We start from the raw sequence: 24618 nt of genomic DNA, 5'->3' as shown, positions 1-24618 counted from the left end.
TGCTAAATACTCAGAACCTTATTTTCTTACCAATATACACAAGCACTCTCTGCATGGTTTACAATGCAGCAGTATTTTTTTCCCCTAAAACAAACAGCTGGGGGCGCCTAGGCCACTCAGTTGTTAAGCATCTGCTTCAGCTCAGATCATGAACCCAGGGTCCTGGGATAGAGCCCCACTTTGGGCTCCCTACTCAGTAGGAAGCCTGCTTCTCCCTCTCCCAGTCCCCCTGCTTGTGTCCCTCTCTTGCTGTCTCTCTTTGTCAAATAAATAAATAAAATCTTTAAAAAAAAAAAAAAGTTATTTTCTATTTACAAAGTCTTCAATGAGACCACCTAATAGGGAACAACCTACAGCCAGCCAGAAAGATGCTAGCCTTGAAAAGCATTAGCTTCTTTGATAGTCTAATACCTGAAATGTCACTAAGGACACCCAGACATCAAGTGAAGGTGCAGAAGATGTGGAAGAACCCCTTCTATACTACAACCATTTCATTTTTATGAATTTTTATGAATTTTTGGTTTTTATCTGTTTACTATCTATAATTCATACTAAAATGTAGGCTAATGAGAGCAGAACTTTTACCCCCAGAGGCTAGAATAATAGCTAACATATACCAGTCACCCAATAAATACTTATCAAATGAATGAATATACCATACAGAATGAACTCTATACCAAAAAATTTCAAAAAACAGAGTAGGAGTACAGGCAACACTCTCTGATCACAGAATAACTAGAATATACTATGTTGGAATCAGTATAAAATTACTGTTGATCAAGGGTGCCTGGGTGGTTCAGTTGAGTGTCTGACTCTTGACCTCAGGATTGTAAGTTCGAACCCCATGGTGGGCTCCACGCTGGGCACGGAGCTACTTTAAAAAGATTAAAAACATAAAAAATTGTATCTATAAGAATCAATGGAATACAGTTATAACAATTCTTAAAAGAAATTTTAAAACTCTACTTTTACTCATAAATAAGACGGAAAGAAAAATAAATATCAAAATTAAAATGTTAGATTTTTTTTCAAATATTGAAACAGATGTTGCAAGCCTTTTAGAAGACAAACTGAAAAACATCAATTAAAAAGTAAAATATAGGGCGCCTGGGTGGCTCAGCTGGTTGAGCGACTGCCTTCGGCTCAGGTCATGATCCCGGACTTCTAGGATTGAGTCCCACATCAGGCTCCCAGCTCCTTGGGGAGTCTGCTTCTCCCTCTGATCTTCTCCTCTCTCATGCTCTTTCTCACTCATTCTCTCTCAAATGAGATAAATAAATAAATAAATAAATAAATAAAATCTTTTTTTAAAAATTAAAATTAAAAAAATAAAATTTTTTTTATTTTTTTTATTTTTTTTTTAAAGATTTTATTTATTTATTTGACAAACAGATCACAAGTAGGCAGAGAGGCAGGCAGAGAGAGAAGGGAGGAAGCAGGCTCCCGCTGAGCAGAGAGCCCGATGCGGGGCTCGATCCCAGGACACTGGGATCATGACCTGAGCCGAAGGCAGCGGCTTTAACCCACTGAGCCACCCAGGCGCCCCAAAAAAATAAAAATTTTTTTTAAAAAAGGGTAAAATATGTATGTCCTATGACCCAGAAATTCCACTTCTGGCAATCTATCTCATAGAAACTAAAGTACTGTTTTATAATGACATCATATACTCCAATTTATTACAACACTGTTTTATACTAGAAACAGAGTGAATATTCATCAATATGTGAACAGCTAAATTATTTGGTATACCCACATGATGCAATGTAGCTTAGCCGTTAAGAGGATTCAAATAGGGGTGCCTGGGTGGCTCAGTGGGTTAAAGCCTCTGCCCTCGGGATCCTGGGATCAAGCCCCACATCGGGCACTCTGCTCTGAGGGGAACCTACTTCCTCCTCTCTCTCTTTGCCTGCCTCTCTGCCTACTTGTGATCTCTGTCAAATAAATAAATAAAAATCTTTATTTAAAAAAAAAAAGGATTCAAATAAAAGTTAAACCAAATAACCTGGAGGGATTTCCACAAGCACTGAATGAGAAAAGCAACTTACAGAAGAATATGTATAATGTGATCTCATTAACAACAAATACCCCAAATTAAATATAAATTAAAAAATAACACCCAGCTGTTAACATGACTGTGGGAAACGGGGAGTCCCATATGTGATTTTATTTCATTTATGTAAAATTATACACACACACACGAAAATAATAAAATGCTAAAAAAAAAAAAAAAGACAGGGAGAATAAAGATAGAAACCAACTATTATTCTAAAAACTGAAATCAACTCAAATGAACCTGAAAACTGTTTCTTTGGAGTGAATATAAACCACTGGTTAATCTAATCAAGAGTTTTTCTTACACTTTCGCTTTTCACATTTAGGTCTTTATTATACCAGATACTTTGATACACCAGGCTTTGATACACCAGGCTTTTGATTTCACTTTTTTTTCCCCTCAAATGGATGGCCATTTCTCCCAACACTATTAACTGAAAAGTTCATTCTTTCCCCATTTTATTTGTAGTGCCACTGTTGCTGTATCCTGGGTATATTTAGGTTTGTTTCTAGACTCCCTATCCTGTTTCACTGTTTACATTACTATAGCTTGTAATGTAAGTTTTGATAGTATATCGAGCCTTCATATCTTTTTCAATGCTACTTTTGACATTTGGTCCTTTACTCTTTCATAGTAAATTTAGAAACAGTTTACCAACTTCCATGGAGAAAAATCGTAGAATTTAGACTAGAACCGAACTGAAGGAACATCTGAATTTTAGAACTGATATCTTCATGATACTGTCTCTTCCCAGCCAAGAATGTCACATATATGTTGCTCCTTTTACTCGGGTCTTTTCAAATGTCCCTTAGAAATGACTTGCAATTTCATCTACATAGATCTCACACACTTTTGTTAGATTTATTCCCATTACCCCTTACAGTTTTTATGTTATAGAAAATATTTTTATTTTTATTATTTTTTTTAAGATTTTATTTATTTATTTGACAGACAGATCACAAGTAGGCAGAGAAGCAGGCAGAGAGAGAGGAGGAAGCAGGCTCCCTGCTGAGCAGAGAGTCTGATGCGGGCCTTGATCCCAGGACCCTGGGCAGAGGCTTTAACCCACTGAGCCACCCATGCGCCCCATAGAAAATATTTTTAAATTACATTTTCTAACTTATGCTAACAGCTGATTTCATTATACTAAACTTTGCTAATTTCCTAACAGTTCTAATAGTCTATAGACTCTACTGATAATTTATCATCTGTAAATAGCTTTCTTTCATTCTAACCCTTACAACTTCATTTTTCTTATCTTACTGTGGAAGCTGAGACCTCCATTACCATGATGAATAGAAGGAGTGATAACAGGCATCTTTGCTTTGTTCTAATTTTAAAGCAAATGCTTCTAACTCTATCATTTAGTATAGCAAATCCCTATTTATTTAAATTTTATTCAAGTATTTTCAGCATCTATTTTCTCCATTACTTCTTTTGGGAAAGGTAGTCCTCCATGAGTAGCAAGCTCTTGACAGTGTGTTCCCCAGCTGCAGTGCATCCCACTGTATACACAGCCACCATCTCTGCCCATGACATCACCCTATGGGACTTGGAGGCAAGGAACCAGCACTACCATGCTGATACCCCTGATGACTAAGGTGCTGTGTGTAATAAACTGCCTTGCTCCGACCCACTCAATCCTGTTGTCTACTTCTGGCACCCAGAGAGTTGTAGCAGTTGACTACTTTCTCTTGTCTACAGAGAGAGTTATAAGAGATCTTTTTTTTAAGATTTCTTTCTTTTTTGAAGGGGGGAGGGACAGAGGGAGAGGAAGAAAGAATCCCAAGCAGACTCCCCACCAAGCATAGAGCCCAATTCTCCATGAGGCTGGATCTCACAACCCTGAGATCATGACCCGAACCAAAATCAAGAGTCAGATCCTTAACCAACTGAACCATCCAGGCACCCCCCCATAGGAGATCTTTAAAAAGCTCCTTTTATAACTTCTACTACTTCCTTTGTGAAATCATTAAAAAAATCAAACAAGGGGCACCTGGGTGGCTCAGTCATGAAGCATCGGCCTTTGGCTCAGGTCGTGATCCCAGGGTCCTGGGATTGAGCCCCACAGCGGGCTCCCTGCTCATTGGGAGGCCTGCTTCTCCCTCTCCCACTCCCCCTGCTTGTGCTCCCTCTCTCGCTGTGTCTCTCGCTGCAGAATAATAAATAAAATCTTTTTTTTTTAAGATTCTATTTATTTATTTGACAGAAATCACAAGTAGCCAGAGAGGCAGGCAGGGGGATGGGGGGGAGCAGGCTCTCTGCTGAGCAGAGAGCCCAATGGGGAGCTCGATCCCAAGATGCTGGGATCATGATCTGAGCCGAAGGCAAGGCTTTAACCCACTGAGCCACCCAGGCGCCCCAATAAATAAAATCTTTAAAAAAAAAATCAAACAAACTTGAGGGGTACCTGAGTGGCTCAAGTCATGATCCCAAGATTCTGGGATCAAGCCCCACATCAGGCTCCTTGCTCAGTGAGGCGTCTGCTTCTCCCTCTTCCTCTGCCCCTCCCGCTAGCATAAACTTAATAAATAACCTAAAATATAAAAATAAAACAAACTTGATTAAATCTGTCCATCTGTGTTTTTTTTCCCTAACTATTCTATCAGATGCCTCTATAAGTAACCAAGGCTAACAATGACTGAAGTTCTTCCAAAATATATTAATAAGAGACACTCTCTAAGGACTCAAATATCTGGAGGGGGAAAAAAAACCTTAACATTCTAATTAAGCAGATACCTTATAATCCATATTACACATTAGGAATAATTTAATACCTAATTTGATGAGAATATACCAATAGTTCAAACATTTTTTTTATTATCAGTTTTCAAAATGCCAATACAGAATGCTATCAGTGCTATTATATTACAGTCACAAGAATATGTTTGTTGCTCTCAGAATTATAAATCCTAATAAAAAATACTTCATCTATAAACCTTGAGATTAGGTTTCAACAGCAGACATCTCAGTGAATCAAGTGTCAAAGTAGTTATGGTACTATGTTCATCATTTTACCTGTACTCAGGCTGTCGACTTGCAGAATGATCATCTCTTGTCCACCTATAGCCAGATTCATCCTGTAAAATAAAAAAAGTTATTTAGATATTTGTTTACATTATTTGAGTCAAGCAGGATATATCTAACAGTACTACTGGAAACATCTCTAAGACCAAAATAATATGAGGACAAAGACACCTTTTTAAATCTCTCTGAGCTTCAAAGGCATAAAAAGGGGGGGAAAAGATATAGCAAGTCATCCATTTCAATAAGTAATTTAGTAGACCAATAACCTGTGGTACCATTTAGCTCTATGAAAACGCTTATGGTATTTCTTTGGGGCCCTAACAGCCTTATTGCCAAAGACATGCCAACATCACAACGGTTCAGGACCCTTTTAAGAACAGAGGCTCAATTTAAATTTAATCAAGCATACATTTCTCAACCTTTCATTTTACTTTCTTTCTGTCAAGTTCTCTCACCAATTTTCAAATTCAAGCCCAATGAATTTACTTTATCACTTTTGTTGTTCAAGTTTTTTTTCTCATCTTAATTCTTATCAAAATCTGTGATTGGAAACAATATCATAAGAAGCTATCACCTACCGATAGGCTGTATTAGAGCAAGATGTGGCACTAAGTTTAAAATTAATTAAAAAAAGCGTATTTTGTCCTCTAAAACAGAAAAAATACATTTAAAAAAATAGTAAAAAATTAAAAACCAATTGCTTTAAAATTACATATAGAATATAAAATTAATTATTTATATATATTAATTCAGCTAAAATAAATACTGTTTTCATCTTCCTCTTTATCATATATTCTAACACAAGAGTAACGTATTCATCATTTTCCTTCCCAACAGTAAATCTAAACAAAAGAAAAAACTCAAAAGCTCTACAATATTAGATCAAGTAAGTATTTACTTTATATAGCTGAACTCAAGATAAATTAGTGTCACAAGAGTCCTAAAGATCTCCAACAGACTTATTTTTGTTTAAAGAGAATATAAAGGGAAAATGTTGTATAAAGTATGATAAATGCAATTTGTAACAAAAAACTAATGTTGAGGCACTATTATGCTACAACATTTTAGGGAAAAAATCATATTCACGAGGATTCAAATACAAATTGGTTCATTGAATCCCAAATTCCCTATCTGTATCAAATGGCCACATTTGATTTTCCTAAGAGGGATACCAACTTTATGTGAAGGCCAAATTTCTTCTTCCTCAGACTACCTGGAATAATGGCTCCAAAGGCAAAATCCAGTATTTCTAGAATACAGATAATGTGTAATATTTACTTTTCAACACCAAATCCCTCTTCCTAAAGGAAAAGCATGATATTTAAAAATTGAACAAAACAAAAATTCACTCTAGGAGAAGGAAGCTATGCACCCCAAACTTTAAAATGACAAGAAAACATTGAATAGTCTCATTACTACTTTAGAATTGTCAAGGCTCACCATAATGCAGTAGTAAGAGAACTGGACTTCCATACACACCCAACCCTGGGTAAATCACCTTACCTCCATTTCTTTGAGGGTCAAGTATGGAAAATAATTCCAACAGCCAAAGTGAGGTGAAATTTTAACATAAACAATGTTTGAATATGTACTGTTATTGCAAAATTATATAGTAGGGAAGGGGGAAGGAGAAAATGTAGGAAAATGGTCTATAAGAGTGATGTAAACACACAAGCTAAGTCAAAGGAACTGCATCAAGGAATAGTTGCAATCAAGTTCAATGACAGATTACTGCAACATTAAATACATACTTCTAGATTATTAAAGATGATCAAGAGAAACAAAATACAATAGCAACATTAATGGTAATAATAGAAACTAACATTTAAAAAGTGCTTATTATATATAGGACAAGCAGTGTTTTGAGAGCTTTCTAATCTGAGTTACTAAGTAGACTTTAAGAAATATAACAAAAATGACACAGAAGCTCAACTGTAACCCAACCTCACCCACAGCATCTCATCATGATGAAAATAATCAAAGTAATTATAAGTGGATACATCCAGTAAGAGATGGTAACCACCTGCTCATCACTCACTGAGTACCAAGGCAATGTAGATTATCTTTATCTGCTTCCGTAAATTCTTGCCAATCCAGGGGATAAAAATACAGGCTAGCTGGAATTAATGTCACTTAGATAGAGCTACCCAGAGTGGCTTACCTACTTTGTCCCAAAATTCTCCACTACCAGTTCCCATTTGACAGCTCTAGCAGGCAACTCAACAGAGCATCAAGCAGGAAGTGTTTATTCAACTGCCTTCATGGCCAGTCACATAAATTTCAGAAATTACATGATTTTTAAACTTATAAAAAATAACAATTAGTACACGGGGGAAATTTACATACTCCTCTGTGAGGTGGACCACTTCTTCGATCATGAGAAAAACTGCGGCCCTCGTCATATTCTTGGTAATCAACATGACTGTAATATCTACTGTAGTTTCCTTCACCAGGTCTGTCTAGCAGTGGTGGTTTCTTTGGCACAATATTAACTACTCTATGGTAGCCATCCTAAAACAGACAAAAAGAAATATATAAAAATCACTAATTTCTCTATTTGGTTTTGGAAAGGTTTTTAAAAAGTACAGGAGTTCTTATCCTTAATCAAATAGAGTAAATGTATAAACAAACAAAAATGCATTAATGAAATAACATGAATATAACTAATAGCAAGGTTTTCACATGGATTAAAGAAAATAAAATTGTTCAATGAAGAAAGCCAGGTGTTTAAAATAACAAGCAGCAATGCTAAAAACCAATCATAAATAATAAAAGAAAACGTACGTTATTGTTTTAATAAAAAATAAACTACAGAAAGAATGTTACAGTAGCTCTAATCCTAAATGTCTAAGAATTTTAGAAACAAAACCATTTAAGATAGCACACATCTTTAGTCTACTGTGTTTGAAGTATACGGTTTTGAAGAAATACAAAATCTTCACACATAAGGAACAGCAAACAGGGAGGTATATTGAGCTAGAACCATCAAGAGGAAACATTCTGCTATTTCTCCAGAAGAGAAGAGAGCCCTTGACTTCACAGGTCTGGAAGCAAAATAAAACCTGATATAAAATTTGAACTATTTTCAAAGTAGTATGTTGTTAATGTTTTAAAGTTTTAGCAACTACATGGACGTTTTTGTGGGAGTTGGGAAATTGGAAGGAGGGAGAACAACACCTCTCTGGGTTAGCAGCTGCTGTGAAATAACTGAACAAAAAGATGGTTACCAACAGTAAAAACTAGAGAGCTATGTAACATGTATTTGTAAATAACCTGGGCTTGACCATTCACGGTCTTTCTACCTATATCAGATGAAATATATGTGAAAGAAATTAGAAAGCTATCAAAATGTAAGACATGACCAATTTAAGTTAACTAATTTGACAAAATAAAAAAATAAAGTCCAACATTCAGGGCATTACTATACCATCTTTATTCTCAGTTTCATTATCTGTACAACAGACTAATACTAATACCTACCTCAAGGAGTTGCTGTGAAGACTAAATGAAAAACAGATTGTAAAACATTTAGTACAATGTGTAGGCCACACTAAGTACTCAAAATGTTTGCTGTTTGGATTAACTTTTTCAAGTCTAGGTGAAACAATTCCTCAAAGTGTCTATTTCCTTAAATTACTTCTTAGCATTAATAACTGCAACTATTCAAATATTAAATTACTGTGTCCTATTCAAATTTCCCAATAGGCAGGTAATTTGTTACTGTGCTGAGAAAAAATAAAATCAATGGTTATATCCATTTGAGAGCTAAAAGGATCTACTAATTTTTTCTTATGGGAACAAAAGTAGTTTCCTTCTTTAGTATGGGAGATATTAAATTGTAACACATATTTTATACGTTCACATAAAATATAACAGACAAATGAACCCATTGACTCTGTCTTGCAAAAACTATCTTTCAAGAGATTTCAATTAAACCTAAGCAAATATTGAGCTTCTAAAAAAAATTCAACATTAAGCCAAAATTAGCAACTTTGTAATTTATATCATTTTCTAAGTCAAAATCTGTTGTTCATAAAATTAGAATCACTGATTACTCCATTTCCAAGAAACCATAAAATTCCATTCTATAATATCCTTGATTGTTTGTATATATTTATTTGGAGAGATAGTGGGTAAGTGTGCATGTCTAAACATTTCTATGAATAGAGAGATTACAAAGCAACCTTTTCCTTTGTTCAAAGTGATTTTAGGACTGTAAAATGCATATGGTAAAACTTTCAAAGAATAATACTCAAATCACATTTAGTCATAGATTTAATAAACTGTTTTTTTCAAAAAATAATAAATGAAAACAATCATTCCAGAGTTGTTAATCAGCAACAGGAAAAAAAACCCTCTTAATTACAGTTCTGTATCTAGCAATGAAGATCAAACTGACATTTCCTTTGTTTTGAGAATGTTCAAATATAACCACCTTATACCATCTCACCTCTATAGGCATCTATTCTTAAAACTCCCTAGTTACATGAAAAGATTTAAGGAAATGAAGATGACTATAGGAGTCTGTGATAAAGCAAGACGATATTATTAGAACGTTCCTATCTTATCCAGGTATACCATTCAAGGATTTTTCTTTCCAATAAAATCCATGATGGGAGGCAAAGATTTCAGAATTTTTTTCTAAAGTTTTATTTATAAAGAAAGTTCAAACAGTATTTTATACTACCTGCAATGCCAGACCCAACTGGAAACATTCATTCAGTGTTTGAATTCTCATACAAATTTACATTGAGCTATAAACATGTAATTTTCCTTTCTAAATGCTAACAGAAGGACACAAGGCTTCAGGTACTGATATGTTCGGAGCCTTCATTTTAGAAATACCTTAGAAAACAATGGCACTATTATATGCAAACCAGAAATAAAAATTATGACTTCTGAAGAATATCTTAAAAGATTTTTAAAGATAACAGGATCATTTTCAATTAATTTAAAAATGAACTCCATAGAATCAAAACATTTCTATTATTTAAAATGCAGATATTTTAAATCTTGAGTTCGGACATAAAATTCACTTCCGTGAGATCAATTTTCATTGCTTCCATTCATCATGAAAAATATGTATAGTATCCCTTTCAGATCAGACTATATCAACTTAATAAAACTGTTACATATTTATTATACCATTTATCAATTTTCCATGGCTATTACTAGAATTTCCAAAAATATGCATCAAATCTATCAGACCTGCTCCTCCAAAATTAGTATTAATGTTGTGATGGATCAGACCAAAATAAAAAAGTAATACATGACTCATTAAAAAAAATTTTTTAGGCCTATTTTACTTAATCATTGATCTATTCTGGCAGAATATAGGAAGCAAAAACTTGCATATAGATTTAAATACTTTTTTGAGTATAGGTCAATGAAATTTACACTTTCTCATAGATCACTATCTCAGGAGTGAAACAATTCCTACCATTTGGCCCTCTGGGTTTCTGAAATAAGGAGTGCTCACAGTTTGCTTGTGATAATGGATATCTGATCAGGTTAAGATACACATTAAATTAGTTTTGCAATTTTTAGATCTGAAATGAACATGTTTTTTTACAAAAAGCAATTATTTCTTAATTTGCCATAGATTCTAATGAGAAATACTTTCATTTCAGTAAATAATAGCACCAAGTTTTGTTTCATTCAATATTTAAATGCCAAATTTTCCACACTAATATTTAGTCTCTTTACTACCTGGGGCAAATTATGAGGATTGACATGTTTCTTTAAAAACATTTCTTTTCCAATGTCATTAAAATATACTCGGCACAAACTCTAACACGAAACATTTTATTTAAAGGAAAAATTTAAATATTTAAACACTTCCTCTTAAGCATCCTTATCATTTATAGACACATACTGAAATAGTTATTTGTACTTGAAATAGAGTATCCTGGATTTACTTCAAAATAATCTGGGAGAGGGGCGCCTGCGTGGCTCAGTGGGTTAAAGGCTCTGCCTTCGGCTCAGGTCACGATCCCAGGGTCCTGCGATCAAGCCCTGCATTGGGCTCTCTGCTCAGTGGGGAGTCTGCTTCCTCCTCTCTCTCTCTGCCTGCCTCTCTGCTTACTTGTGATCTCTGTCTGTCAAATAAATAAATAAAATCTTTAAAAAAATAATAATAATAATCTGGGAGAAAAGAAACTGGGGGAGTCATAAACAAAATAAGATGGACCATGAGTTGATAATTGCCATTTGGATGATTCATCCATGGGGAGTTCATTTTGCTATTTTTTTCTACTTTTATATCTTTAATTTTTGTCCTTATAATCAGTCAAAAACTACTAAAACACGCTAACCTACCAGCAAAGTAACTAAGTATGATAACAAATATAAAGAGTTAATCCCATTCCTCCCTGAAACAATCAACTTAGTATGACTGCAAGCTTCATTGGCACAGAAACCTTGGTCTTAACTCACTGCTCTATTCCCAGCACCTGCAACAGCACTTGGCACATAGTAGGCACTACATGCATAACATATTCTGCTTCACTACGTCAATTTTATGCTACTTTTGGCATCACATGCTTTTTGTTAGAAAGGTACCACACAAACCACATATAACTAAAAAAATTCTACTACACAGGCTGGTGGACTCTTGCTTTCAAAAGCCTGAGGTTCTCTTCTTCTGCTACCTCATATTTTGTGACATGCATTTCTATAATAGCACTTACTCATTTAATTCACTCACTGAATTTTCCAAGAAACACTGGTGGTTTTGCATTTCAATGGCTCTGGGGAATAATAAGTGAAATATCTGAACTTGAAACTGCACCAGAAAATCAGGACATATTGTTACAGAATATAGCCAAGAACTCATCATTCCTCTCTGGAAATAACGACAAGAAGGAAGTTAAATTCTTGTAATTCTGTCAACCAAGAAGGTAAAACACCTCCTAGGGCAGCTTTACACAAAGGAACGTTACTAAATCAAAACTTGGCAGATGAACACTTAGGACTTTGTATTACATGTGTGTAATTTTCGCATTTAGAAAAAGATGTAAAAAAAACACTGCACTTTTATGATATGTATACCTACAGAGTTAGTGAAAAGCAGACCTGTCCAGTTTACTTTGAAATACATCCCAAAACTAGATGGATTAAGTAGATGAAGGACAGATAAATGGGTAAATACATGATAAAGAAAGTTTTCATAAAATGTTAATAGCTGAATATAAGTAGTGAGTAAATGGGAGCAATAAGAAAAAAAGAGAATTGTGGTAAAATTGCTTTTCTGTTAGAGAAGAGAATCCAAATATACAAAATAGAGTATTACCTTCCTCTATCACAGGCACTAATGATAGTGAGTGCTTACTTTTTAAAGGATTAACTAGTTTTATATTTAGAAAAAAAAAACCTGCCTTTTTAAAACTAAGTTTCTATTGAAGTATGACATACATACAAAAAGTCTAAAAATCATAAATGACTCCTGGATTAATTTTCACAAGATAATTACACTCTATAACTACCACCAGATTAAAAAAAGCTGAACATCCCTAGTATGGCAAAAGTGTTCCTGTGCTCTCTCCCAGTCAATACTCATCTCTCCTAAAAGTAACTGCTTTCCTGGTGAGTTTTGCTTATTCTGAAGCTTTATATAAATCTGCAGGAAATACAGGATATACTCTTGTATTTGGTTTCTTTTTTTTAGTATGATGTCTGTGAGGTTCATACATGTTGCTGCTTTTGCAATGGTCCATTCAGGTCCATTCATTCTAATTGCTGTGTAAATTGCACAATTAATTTATCTACTCTACTGTTACACATTTGGATTGTTGCCAGCTTGGAGCTGTTATGAATAATGCTGCTTATGAGAATCTTGTACAAGTCAATATGATATACCAATATGGTTTTTAAAATAACATTAGATGATCTCTGTTTTGTAGTTAAATGTTTTTAAATATTGAAGAAATTATATTTTTATTAGCTCCAAATTCAGGAATTGTAACTTTACTAATTTATATTTCTAGTTCTAGTGTCATTTAACAATTTTCTAGCCCAAGGATTCAGCAGGTCCTTGAAATCAGATGTGAATATAAAATTACTTGTTTCACCCAAATACAGCAACAAACAACACAATAACAACAGAAGTATCTGTGGCTTCATCACTAACAGAAATCATAGATATTTTCATATCATGTTATAGCTGTTGCATTATCTCAAAATACAATTTACTCTCACTACTTTGAAAATACAGTATTGAAACTCCCACCATTAGCTCTTAGTACTTAATGACCTACTAAAGAAGTACATATTACTGTATCACAAATTTGTTTTTTAATAGTTTGATAATTCAAATATAAGTGGTCTTTTTAAATTCTGTGTATTTTGTAGTTTTGAAACCCCTACTCTAAAAGGGATCCATAGGCTTCACCAGACTGTTAAAAGGATCCATGGCACCAAAAAGTTTAAGAAACTTTGCTTTATTTTACTAAAACTACAATGGAGGTGTAACATAGAAGGCAAAGAGATAACTTCCAAGAGCCATCAAAAGCGCATAATCGAGGGGAGGGGAAGGCTTTAAATTTCTAACCAAAAAAAAGGCCACGTTCACCATAAAAGCAAGTCTTGGGGACGGGGATGTGGGAATAGAGAAGGATTTATCAACTAAAAAAGGCTTATTGGGAGTTGGAAGGCACCACACTAGAATTAAAATTGTTTCTTCAAAAGGAGAGCAATAAAGCTGCACAAGGTCTGGGCAGATTCTGTGCTCTCAGGAGAAAGGCAATCTAGGTATCTCCCCAAATAGGAGGAACTAAGTAGCCCGAGAATTTAGGGAAGTGAGATTCACCTTTGGGAACTTAGAGATAGTTGAGTACCTCCACTATGATTTTAAATGCACTTGTGGTATAAAATGTATCTATCTGCTTCCTGCTGATGAAATTACTTTATAAAGGAGCCTCTATTTCACATTTACACCCACATAAATTATATAAATGAAAATGTGTGGGTTTGTTCAGATTTTACTACAATAGCCTCATCCACTGAGAACTTCCATCATCTGTCATTTTACCTCAACTCTTGTCATCATCAGCAACTTCAGTGTTCATCTGCATTTCTTAACTGCACAAGTCACCTGTTAACTTTTATACAACACTGATGTTTAGATCCTAGCTGCAAATATTAGGACTTAATTTTCTGGATGGGGCCCAGACACTGATATTTAAGAGCTCTCTGGGTGACTTCAAAGTACAGCGAAGACTGAGAGTCTCTAATCTAAATCACTGATCCAAAATCGAGCCTCCAGGTTTTCCTGATCTCAACTTCAATAACCTTCACCCACCCTCTATTCCTACCACCATCCGCTGGACTTTAAATCACCCAGAACTGTACTCTCTTGGAAACTCTACACTTCAAAATACCAACTGCCTATCTTTCTACCACACGCTGGTCTTCAGCTTCACTGAGCCTTACTGTCCCTCGACCCCTCACTTCTTTCAATCCACTGTCCCTCTCACAGCTTTATCTCCTTCCTGAATCACCCCATAACACATATTACCTCAGTAACTGAGTCAGAACTTTCAGTATCTTTATCTTCCTGAGTCCACCACTCATCATACAATCTTAATACAACAACTTGCCTTCTCCACTCCAAAATTGGGCTACTTAGGTAATAAAGCACACATTTCTGCAGACTGGTACCCCTATAATATTACAGCACAAAGCTCACTGCCACTCAGCCACAGTCTTTTTAAACATCTCTGGTGAGGAGATACCAACAATAGCTACTCACAATTCAAGGCTGGCCTCAAATCACCCTCTACCTCCTGCAATTTCAGCAGGTGATCTTGCTACCCCTTCAGAGAAAACAAAGGCTATCAGTATGAACTTTCTCAAATCCATTCTCGCACAATGACCTAGAGATCTGAAGGGTCCTTCTTATGTCCTTAGGACACTGATAAGCCAATTATCCCCATCTTAAAACTCACTCCTCCTCAGCTTGTTTAAACCAGTCCCCCTGCCTAGAAATAGCTGACAGCCTCCTGACAGGTCCCTCTGCCTCCAGTCTTAACTCTCTGAATCACCTTCCACTGTAGTGTGTTCTAGAATACAAACCAGCATGCATAAATAATGCAGAATGGTGTAATAAATGGTGTAATATATAACTTTTCCCATGATTTGATCATGAATACTTCCCACTGTTGTCTGAAATTCTATTTCTGTATAGAAATCCCTGCTTACATTTTATGGTTTCTACAACATTCTACTGAGTTCTATAAATGTTGTACCATTCAAAACTCAGAATTGTTTTGAAGATTAATAGATTTATATGTAAAACCCCTCACTTACAGTAATCAGGAACTAGTTAAACATGTAATTACAGTAAGTTACCACTTAAAAGTCATCCTCTGTCTAAATGTATCTTATTTTATAATTTGGAATCACGTGTTACATTAAGGGGAAAAAAACCTAATTAGAAAAAAAAAAAAAAGGCAATGCCCCAAAATTGAAAACAAACTAAAACAAATCCAACTATATATTCCAGTTGGTGGCGTAACCACACAGAAAATCTTAAGTATTCTTGAAATACAAATTCCTAATAGGATATATCCTTAGAAAGGTAGGGGTCCCAAGAATTTTTTTTTCTAAAATCATCCCTTTTCCCACCTCCTCATTACTCCCACATTATGTTTATCTCTATCACTTTGTTTTGTTTTCCTAAACTATAATTTTATCAAACTGGAAAGAATTTAACTCAAAGTTTAATTAGAAACCATAGACGATAATAGACAATCTATAAATAAAACTTGAAAAGAAATGACATATATTAACAAGTCTACTTGTTCTGAAATATGGTAGGCCTCTTCCTTTCCTCCATCTTTTAGCTTTTTTTTTGTTTGGTCATCAAATGATCCTTTATTGAAACATTTTCCTTTGTAGTTCTTAACTAGCTGGGCATTCCACTGCACCACTATTGATGTCATCTATGATGTCATGAGGATAGTGGCCATCAACACTGCAGCCCGCAGATTGGGCCATCCCCAGGATCTATCGGGCAAAGTTGACAATCCCATCAGTGATATTTCCACTGTGCTTAATGTTTTTCTTCAGTATCTTGGCGGTTCCTTGAGAGCTTTGACCATCAGGGCAGAAGCAGAAAATACCACTTCAGTCTGGGCCTGTCTGTTCTGAATGGTCAGTTTCACTGTAATCCTCGGACCCTTCCAATCATCAGTTGCCTTGGCGAGGTCATCACCAACCTCTGCTGGAGAAAGACTCAAGAGGCCAATCTTGGGGGCCAGGGCAGACATAGCACCAACTTCCCCATCAATGCACCCCAGGTACATGACTTTGATCTAATTGGGGTTGGGATCTTGAACTTAGGCGGCATGGTGGAGGTAGCTGGTGTCAGGATGAACCCGAATTCGAGACTACTAAAGACAGTTGCACCCCTGCCTCCTCTGAGCCAGAAACCAAAAAGCCCACCTTTTATCATTTTAGATCAACCCCAGCCTAAGCTGTAACCTGGGCCAAATGACAATGCTAAAAGTGATATCACCCATCTGTAGGACTTACTCAGAATATATAAGTGAAGAAAAAAAACCCCTAACATATAAACAAGTATTTGTACCCTTTGATGGCATATGATGAATCCATAATAGAGCCACACATTATCAACACAACCCAAACCCCTGATGCTTAGAATGGGCCTGTGTAAAGTTTAAGATTGACAGTTTCTTGACCCTTCCCAAACTTTGCATTAGGTCTCTGCAGAGGATTTTGCAGAGAGAGCGTATATATTCACTCAATAAACATTGAACTCCTACTATGTGCCACACACGAGATGGTGCTGGGAATACAATAACAAGCACGATAGCAAGCTCCTTGAGAAAAGGCCTAATTAAAAATTTCCAATTCCCAAAGCAACAAAGAGACAATTAGTAGGACAGTATACTAAAAGCTGCCTGCCTGTCCCTGATCTGCCCCTACTTCATAATTTCACATATCCAATTTGCTAACATTTTTAGAAATACAGAAGAATAGGTGACAGCCAACAGTAGGAGCAGGTGCTCAAATACTCCTTCATTACCTGACAGTCCACCTTTATGTAACTTCAAATTTTCTTCACAAATTCAATTCAATATAAAAACCCTCCATTTTAGAAATTTAAATAAGAAATATGAAATACAGATTACTTACATAAATAAAATGTTGCATTTTCAAACTTTTAACCTTTAAAATATAAGCTTAATCTATATTTCAACCCAGACTGGTCAATTTTTATCTATTAAAGATTTTACTAGACCTAGCTTTGGTATACCAAATTCACTTAGACACCAGGTTTTGACTTATTCTACATCAGTAGCAACTTACACTGGGATGATTTCGTGGAGGTACTCGTTCTCTTGGAAGTCTTTCATAGTCATATCTTCCCTCAGACCACATTTCATCTCTTCTGTAAGCCACTAAACAAAAAGAAACCAAAGATTTATGGGTATTATGTTATTAGAGAGCAAGAGGAAAGATTTTTAAAAGAGTAAATATTTACATGCCAACAATTATTTTCCAGAGAGACTTAAATAAAATGTAAGTGACCAAAAGGAAGAAAGAATGATTAAGGCAATTATTTTTCCAAACATTTCGGAAACGTTCTTTTTAAAAAAATGTAATAGAAAGCCCCGTGTTCCGTTTCAAAGGCTATTAAAAGCTTCAAAGAGCTTGTTCCCAACAACTGTGGTAAAAAGATCCATAAGAGGGGTGCCTGGGTGGCTCAGTGGGTTAAGCCTCTGCCTTCAGCTCAGGTAGTGATCTCAGGGTCCTGGGATCGAGCCCCGCATCGGGCCCTCTGTTCAGGGGGGAGCCTGCTCCCCCCGACCCCTGCCTGCCTGTCTGCCTACTTGTGATCTCTGTCTCTGTGTCAAATAAATAAATAAAATATTTTTTTAAAAAATCCATAAGACCACAAATATTTTTCCATTCTTATAGTAAAAATTAGAGAAGATGCATCTGCGTGAATAATTTACAATGCTCAGCAATGCTGCTATTTCCTGGTGGATGGTTTCTGTAACACTAGTGTCTAGTTCTGCTGCATTCCTACAGCTTTATCTCTTCTATGTGTTCAATGAAAGTTTTAATCAAAAAGTGTTACACAATCCTATAAAAGCACACTCAACAAACCGCAAAATAAATCACACTCAGTATTTGCTTTTAATGCTATAAATTTATTTCAATGCAAAGACATTCTCATAAAATTTGAAATTAAAATAAAAGTTCTGACAGCATTTTTCATGTTTGGGATACAGAGAGAGGCTTCCTACTTTGAGAGCTGACGTGTTCAGGATGGAGGGCTGATGCAGTGCGTTATGGAATCCAGATGAAAACAACATGTGAACAGGCAAAAAAACAAGTAAGACAAACAAGAGATGATGAGCAGAGGGTGCAGGAAATAGCCTGTAGGTCATCTATATGAAATGGCAACACAGTAGATCAGGGGTGGGCAAACTTTTTTATAAAGAACCAGACTAATATTTTCAGCCTTGCAGGTCACAGGTCTCCGTCACAACTACTTGACTCTAGTGTTATAATATGAAAGCAGCCATAAGCAATACATATAAATGTAAGGGTGTGGCCATGTTCCAAAAACACTGTATTTACAAAAACAGGCAGGCAGTCCACAGGCAGCAGCTCAACAATCACCAGAGTAGATGAGAAATGGTTAAGAGAACAGAACCAGGAGAAAATGAACCAGGTTCTGACCCAAGAACTATGAACCATAAGTGATACACAGAAGGATAATCACAAGTGAGAAGTGAAAAATGGGACCCGTACTAAGTCAGGACCTTTGTAGTACATAGAAAATAGGGCAACAAGTCCAGACACATAGTCCCAAATTTGTGGAGAAGGAAAATTTCTCAGAGAAGATACATATCTAAAGATTTTTGGTGGCTCTCTATGATATAATAATACTAACGGGGTGAGGGGAGTGTTGATGGGGAAGATAACATCCCATTTTGGCAGGACAGAATTTAACAGTTTAGGCCAAGAAAAAAACAAAGGCTGGATGATGAGGGCAATATTTTTTTGACACTATCCACAGTACAATCTTAATTTTCTCTGTAAAAACAAACCTACAATATTTTCTAATACAAATAGTGCAATAAAATGAACCAACAAAAAGATGCCTAGAAAAATCTTAAGTTACAAATTAGCTTTTAACACTATACATAAATCAACCTCAATTCCAAGTCCATAATCCGACATCATCAAGAATGTTATTTCAGAGGCACCTGGGTGGCTCACTTGGTTAAGCACCTGCCTTCAGCTCAGGTCCTAATTTCAGAGTCCTGGGTCTTCCCTCTCCCTCTGCCTTCCCCCTACCCCCAACAGGTTCTCTCTCACTCTCAAATAAGTAAAACCTTTAAAAAGATAAAAAAGAGAGAGAGAGAGAGAATGTTATTTCAGAGTAACCAATCTTTTAGATACAAAAATTGATGGAAGCTTGAAAAAAAAGAAATTATCAAAACTATTCCTCCTATACTACCTTCACTGAACCCACCAAAGGTTTCATTGAGTCTAAAGAACAAGTCAGATTTTATCCTGCTTGAGAAACAATAGAGAGAAATAAAAGCAACTAACTGAAATCAAATCACAGGGAAAAAAAAGAACCCAAAAGAAAAATGGACAAATGATATGAAGACAGTTCACAAGAAAAGGAAATACAATGGCTCAATCCTTTGAAAAGACGCTCAACTTTCTTCAGAATACGGAAGATGAAAACTAAAACTAGAATCAAGTACTCATTTTCAACCAAAGCTCCACAAAAATAAAACTGCTCTGACTAAAGTAAAGTAACGCTCTCATATATTAATGAAAAGAGTGTAATTTGGTACAGACGGGAAAAATGAGCAATATCTATTAAATGTTAAATGCATATATGCTTTGACCTGGAAATTCTACTTCTCTGTATACTTGAACAGGTACATAGCAAAGATTGAAAGCAACCTAAAATGTTGGTCAGAAGGGTACAGATTAAATAAAATGTTATACATTCATATAAAGGAAAATCATGTAAGCCATTTCAAAGAAAAGTTAATCCCACACATATTACAGAAGGAATGCCAAGATACACTGCTAACCCCCCCCCCAAAAAAAGGGTAGATTAATATGTTGGATATACTGCCGCTTTGGAAAAATAAAAAGATAGGGTATGAATACATATCCATATGCGCAGACTACTTCTGGGAGTAGAAACAAGACAATATAATAGTGCCTCCCACTGAGGAGAACTGGGTGGCTGGGTATAGGAAGGTGAATATTTTCACTGCATAATGTTCTATACCTATTATCTATAACAAAAATAAGTAACTATATTTAAAAGTCCTGGAAATCATTCAATAAGCATAATGTGTCAGGACACCTGGATGGCTCAGTGGGAGAAGCATGTGACTCTTGATCTCAGGGTTTGAGTTCGAGCCCCATGTTGGGTGTACAGATTACTTAAGTAAGTAAAACTTTAAAAAAAAATAAGCTTAGCGTCTCAAGTGATGGCAAAAATTAGGAATACAAATTAATGAACTAAAGGAAAACTAGTAAAAATAAGACTGTAATTATTGAAAAAGAAAAACTACAAGAGTTCTAAGGAAATACTATATAGTTTCTTAACTAGATGTAATACTACAATATTAAAATTACTGGCTTCCCATAAAAAACACGTAAGAATAACTACTATACTACTTACTTGAGTCCTTTCAGGAATCAAATGTAAAGTTTTCAACAATCTCCTGCAGGAGGCGGGGGGGAGGGGGGAAATACAGACATAAGGATTTGTGCCTGTATAAACCAACCAATGGAGAAAAAATAACCCTTCATTATATGTATAAATAAAACTCTCAAAATAAAAAAATTCTGACCATTAATAAGCCAAACTCCCTTCAAAGACCTCTTTAAAAACAGAAGATATTATTTTGACCACCAGAGGCCACCCAAGTTTCATAAGAACAACCGAATTATATTAAAGAATTCTAGTCCTAATTTTGCTAGTTGAGAACTGGGCAAGGCATCTCTCTTATCCTTATCTCTGGAAGAACTGCATTTGATATTTAAGGTGATTTTTATCTAGAATATTAAGATTAAAATAACTCACAGATTGAAAAAAATTCTAGCACCCTTAGTCTGGAAATCCTTACAGTTTTATATTGGCAATAAATAGCCCCATGAACATGTCATCTCAAAATCAAGGCAAGAATCATCAATTCATTGAAGAACACTAAACTTACTAGATAAAAATTTGATGGAGAACTTTTCATTTTTCCAAAATTTTTTTAGTATAGTTGACACCCAACATTACATTAGTTTCAGGTATATGACACAGTAATTAATACACAATGCTATGCTCTCAAGTGTAGCTACCATCTGTCACCATACATCACTGTTACAATAATATCAGTGACTATATTCTCTATGCTGTACTTTTTACTCCTGTGACTTCATTCCAGAACTCAAAGCCTGTATTTCCAACAAGAGAGGACTTTTTAAAACTTTCTCCCAAGGGGCGCCTGGGTGACTCAGTTAGTTAAGCGTCATGATCCCAGGGTCCCAGATCCAACCCCACAAAGGCTCCCTGCTCAGCAGGGAGTCTGCTTCTTTCCTTCTTCCTCTCCCTCTGCCCCTCCCCCCTGCTCATGCATGCACATGCTCTGTCAAATAAATAAAACCTTTAAATAAATAGATAACTTTTAAAAAAATCACTATATATTTTCAGAATTAAGAACATAAAAATAGAACACAATATAAAACTAAAAATATATACGCACTAGTGGTGTTGTCATGGGGCACTTTTTTCCTTGATTATTCTTTCTACTTAATCCAAGTTTTTATTTAAATACAAGTTAGGTAACATACAGCATAATGTTAGTTTCACGTGTAGGATTTTGTGATTCATCACTTACATACGGCACCTGGTGCTTGTCACAGCAAGTGCCCTCCTTAATACCTATCTCCCATTCAGCCCATTCCCCTACCCACAAAAACAAAGGAAAAAACCCTCCAAAAGATACTGACATTTTAGTAAGACTAAACAGAGCATGGTGGAGCAAAATAATTAGGCTTCGCAAAGATAAAACACCTCCTCCCCGCCCCCCCCAAAATCCAGCAGCACTGGCGAGGCTCATGTCAAATTATTAAACATCCTTCATCCTTAAAAAATCTATATAATTAGGGAAAGAGAAGTATAAATAAAATATTCCATACACAACCTCATACTGTTAGTAAAACAAAAGAGAAGACACAGTTTGATGATTACATACAAAAGGAAAGAAAAAATACTGGACTATACGGAAGGTAAGTCTTAAGATGGATCTTCAATTAAGACAACAAAAAAGGGAAAAGATAACCTATTCAGCAGCCTTCTGATTAGTAACACATGTTGTTTATGACAATATCCAGATTTAGGAAATTGACCCATCCCACAACTAGAAGCCAGTCAGCTAATTTTTTTTTTTTTTAAAGATTTTATTTATTTGACAGAGATCACAAGCAGGCAGAGAGGCAGGCAGAGGCAGAGAGAGAAGCAGACCCCCCCGCTGAGCAGAGAGCCCCATGTGGGGCTCAATCCCAGGACCCTGAGATCATGACCTGAGACGAAGGCAGAGGCTTTAACCCACTGAGCCACCCAGGTGCCCCTAAATTTTTTTTTAAATACTTTATTTAACAGAGAGAGATCACAAGTAGGCAGAGAGGGAGGCAGAGAGAGAGGGGAAGCAGGCTCCCTGCTGAGCAGAGAGCCCAATGCGGGGCTCGATCCCAGGACCCTGGGATCATGACCTGAGCCGAAAGCAGAGGCTTTAACCCACTGAGCCACCCAGGCGCCCCGCCAATCAGCTAAATTTAAGCAAAGATGCTTTCACACTGAAGTGATCATGCTACTATGTAATCACTAATCATCCATTAGTGGAGTCTCAGAAGTATTCCAGTCAAGTTCTCGGATCCAACCGGATATGAAAACCGAAGAATAGAACTGAAAAATGGAAGGACGCTCTATATCACAATTAGGCAGAGAACGGATTAGAATAAAGTATAGAGAATGTAAGCTTCATTTAGAAGTGTGCTAATAACTAGTTCTAGATTATAAACCTTGTATTCTCTTACGCCATACTGATTAGAGTAATTCATCAGAATTCAACTTAAATGTCAGCTTTTCTTATATTCTCCAGAAAGAACAAAGTTGTTCTTTCTTTGGGCTTCTTAAGGCACCCTGCTATAATAGTGCTATATAACATCATATGCACTTTACTTTTCTTCCAGTCCTCCCTCCCAAACTAAACACCACTGCAAAGGCAATTACCCTTCTTACTCCTTTTGCTTAGCAAGGTAAAGGTACTTATTAAATATTGGCCAAATAAATAGATAGATTATTCATATGACCACCATATGAGCCATTCCAGGGAACCTAAATACTGGTTTGTATCTTTTCATTACAGATATCCCCCAGCTACCTGAAAATTCACCTTATGTCACTTCGCTTTTACAAAAGACCTGCCTTAGTACCTGTTTTCACTAAACAAAAGAAATCCAAAGATTCTCATTTACAAAGCATTAACTGCCTCTTTCCTTAATGCCATTTAACTTATGAAAGGTTTCAGAGAGTGAGGCAAACCTGTATTCAGAAAACTTCCAATAAGCACTATTAAATTATGGCTCCTGGAGCTCCTGGATGGCTCAGTCCATGGAGCATGGGACTCTTGATCTCTAGGTTGTGAGTCTGAGCCCCATGTTGTGTATAGAGATTACTTAAATTACTATTTTTTTTTAAGATTTTGGCTCTCCATATTTCTCATGATACAAATGTCACTTCATTTTTGAAAAAAAGGTTATCAATGATAATTCTTTGGCTCTAGGACCTAAAGCAGTTGGTTAGCCCTGGCTACACTTTAGATTATCTAAAGAACTTTTTTTTTTTTTTTTACGATTTTATTTATTTATTTGAGAGAGTGAAAGCCAGAGATCACAAAGAGGGAGAAGCCGACTTAACACTGAGCAGAGAGCCCGATCTGGGCTTGATCCCAGGATCCTGAGATCATGACCTGAGCCAAAGGCAGACGCTCAACCAACTGAGCCATCCAGGCAGCCTAAAGAGCTTTAAAAATACAAATGCTTAGGCCCTAGCCTCTGTAATCCCTATATAATTGGCCTGGGGTGGAATGCTGACACTTTATTAAAAAAACCTTAAACTTGGGTGCCTAGGTGGCTCATTTCCTTAAGCTTCTGCCTTTGGCTCAAGTCATCATCCCAGAGTCCTGGGATCTAGCCCCGTGGAGCGGCGGGGGGGATATGTTATCCCTGCTCAGAAGAGAGCCTGCTTCTCCTTCTGCCCTTTGCCCTGTTCATGCTCTCTCAAATAAATAGATCTTTAAAAAAAACAAAACACACACACACACTTAAACTCATCTCAGTATGAGATCCACTGATCTTAAAGCAAGGTAAACATATTCCAGACATCCTAAATTGAAGCAAGAAGCTTTTAAGAACTGACTTCAACCCATAAACTAGATTATTACTATTCTTTATTGAAAAATGTTTATAAT

The 24618-nt window shown here is 36.0% G+C and overlaps 1 protein-coding gene and 1 pseudogene across 3 annotated transcripts in view; both read right to left on the bottom strand.

Moving 5' to 3' along the window:
• PPHLN1 (periphilin 1) overlaps positions 1 to 24618 on the bottom strand; it is a 160075-nt gene that overhangs the window by 132157 nt on the left and 3300 nt on the right. For both annotated transcript variants that reach the window (XM_080810719.1, XM_080810720.1), the window contains exons 2-4: positions 17411 to 17502; positions 7427 to 7591; positions 5072 to 5133 (exon numbers count right to left, since the gene is read on the bottom strand). In XM_080810719.1, coding sequence (XP_080666845.1) covers positions 5072 to 5133; positions 7427 to 7591; positions 17411 to 17482 — 299 coding nt within the window. In that variant the 5' untranslated portion in view covers positions 17483 to 17502. The remainder of the gene's footprint in view (positions 1 to 5071; positions 5134 to 7426; positions 7592 to 17410; positions 17503 to 24618) is intronic.
• LOC308348000 (large ribosomal subunit protein uL11-like) lies at positions 15980 to 17031 on the bottom strand (annotated as a pseudogene). Its single transcript has 3 exons — positions 17027 to 17031; positions 16876 to 16933; positions 15980 to 16392 (listed from the first exon to the last, which is right to left on the bottom strand). The product of its transcript is annotated as a large ribosomal subunit protein uL11-like (transcript).

The sequence above is a fragment of the Martes martes genome (assembly GCF_963455335.1).
Source record: "Martes martes genome assembly, chromosome: 8".
NCBI lineage: Eukaryota > Metazoa > Chordata > Mammalia > Carnivora > Mustelidae > Martes > Martes martes.
The sequence above is the reverse complement of the archived record's forward strand: the minus strand, read 5'-3'. Positions and strand labels throughout refer to the sequence as shown.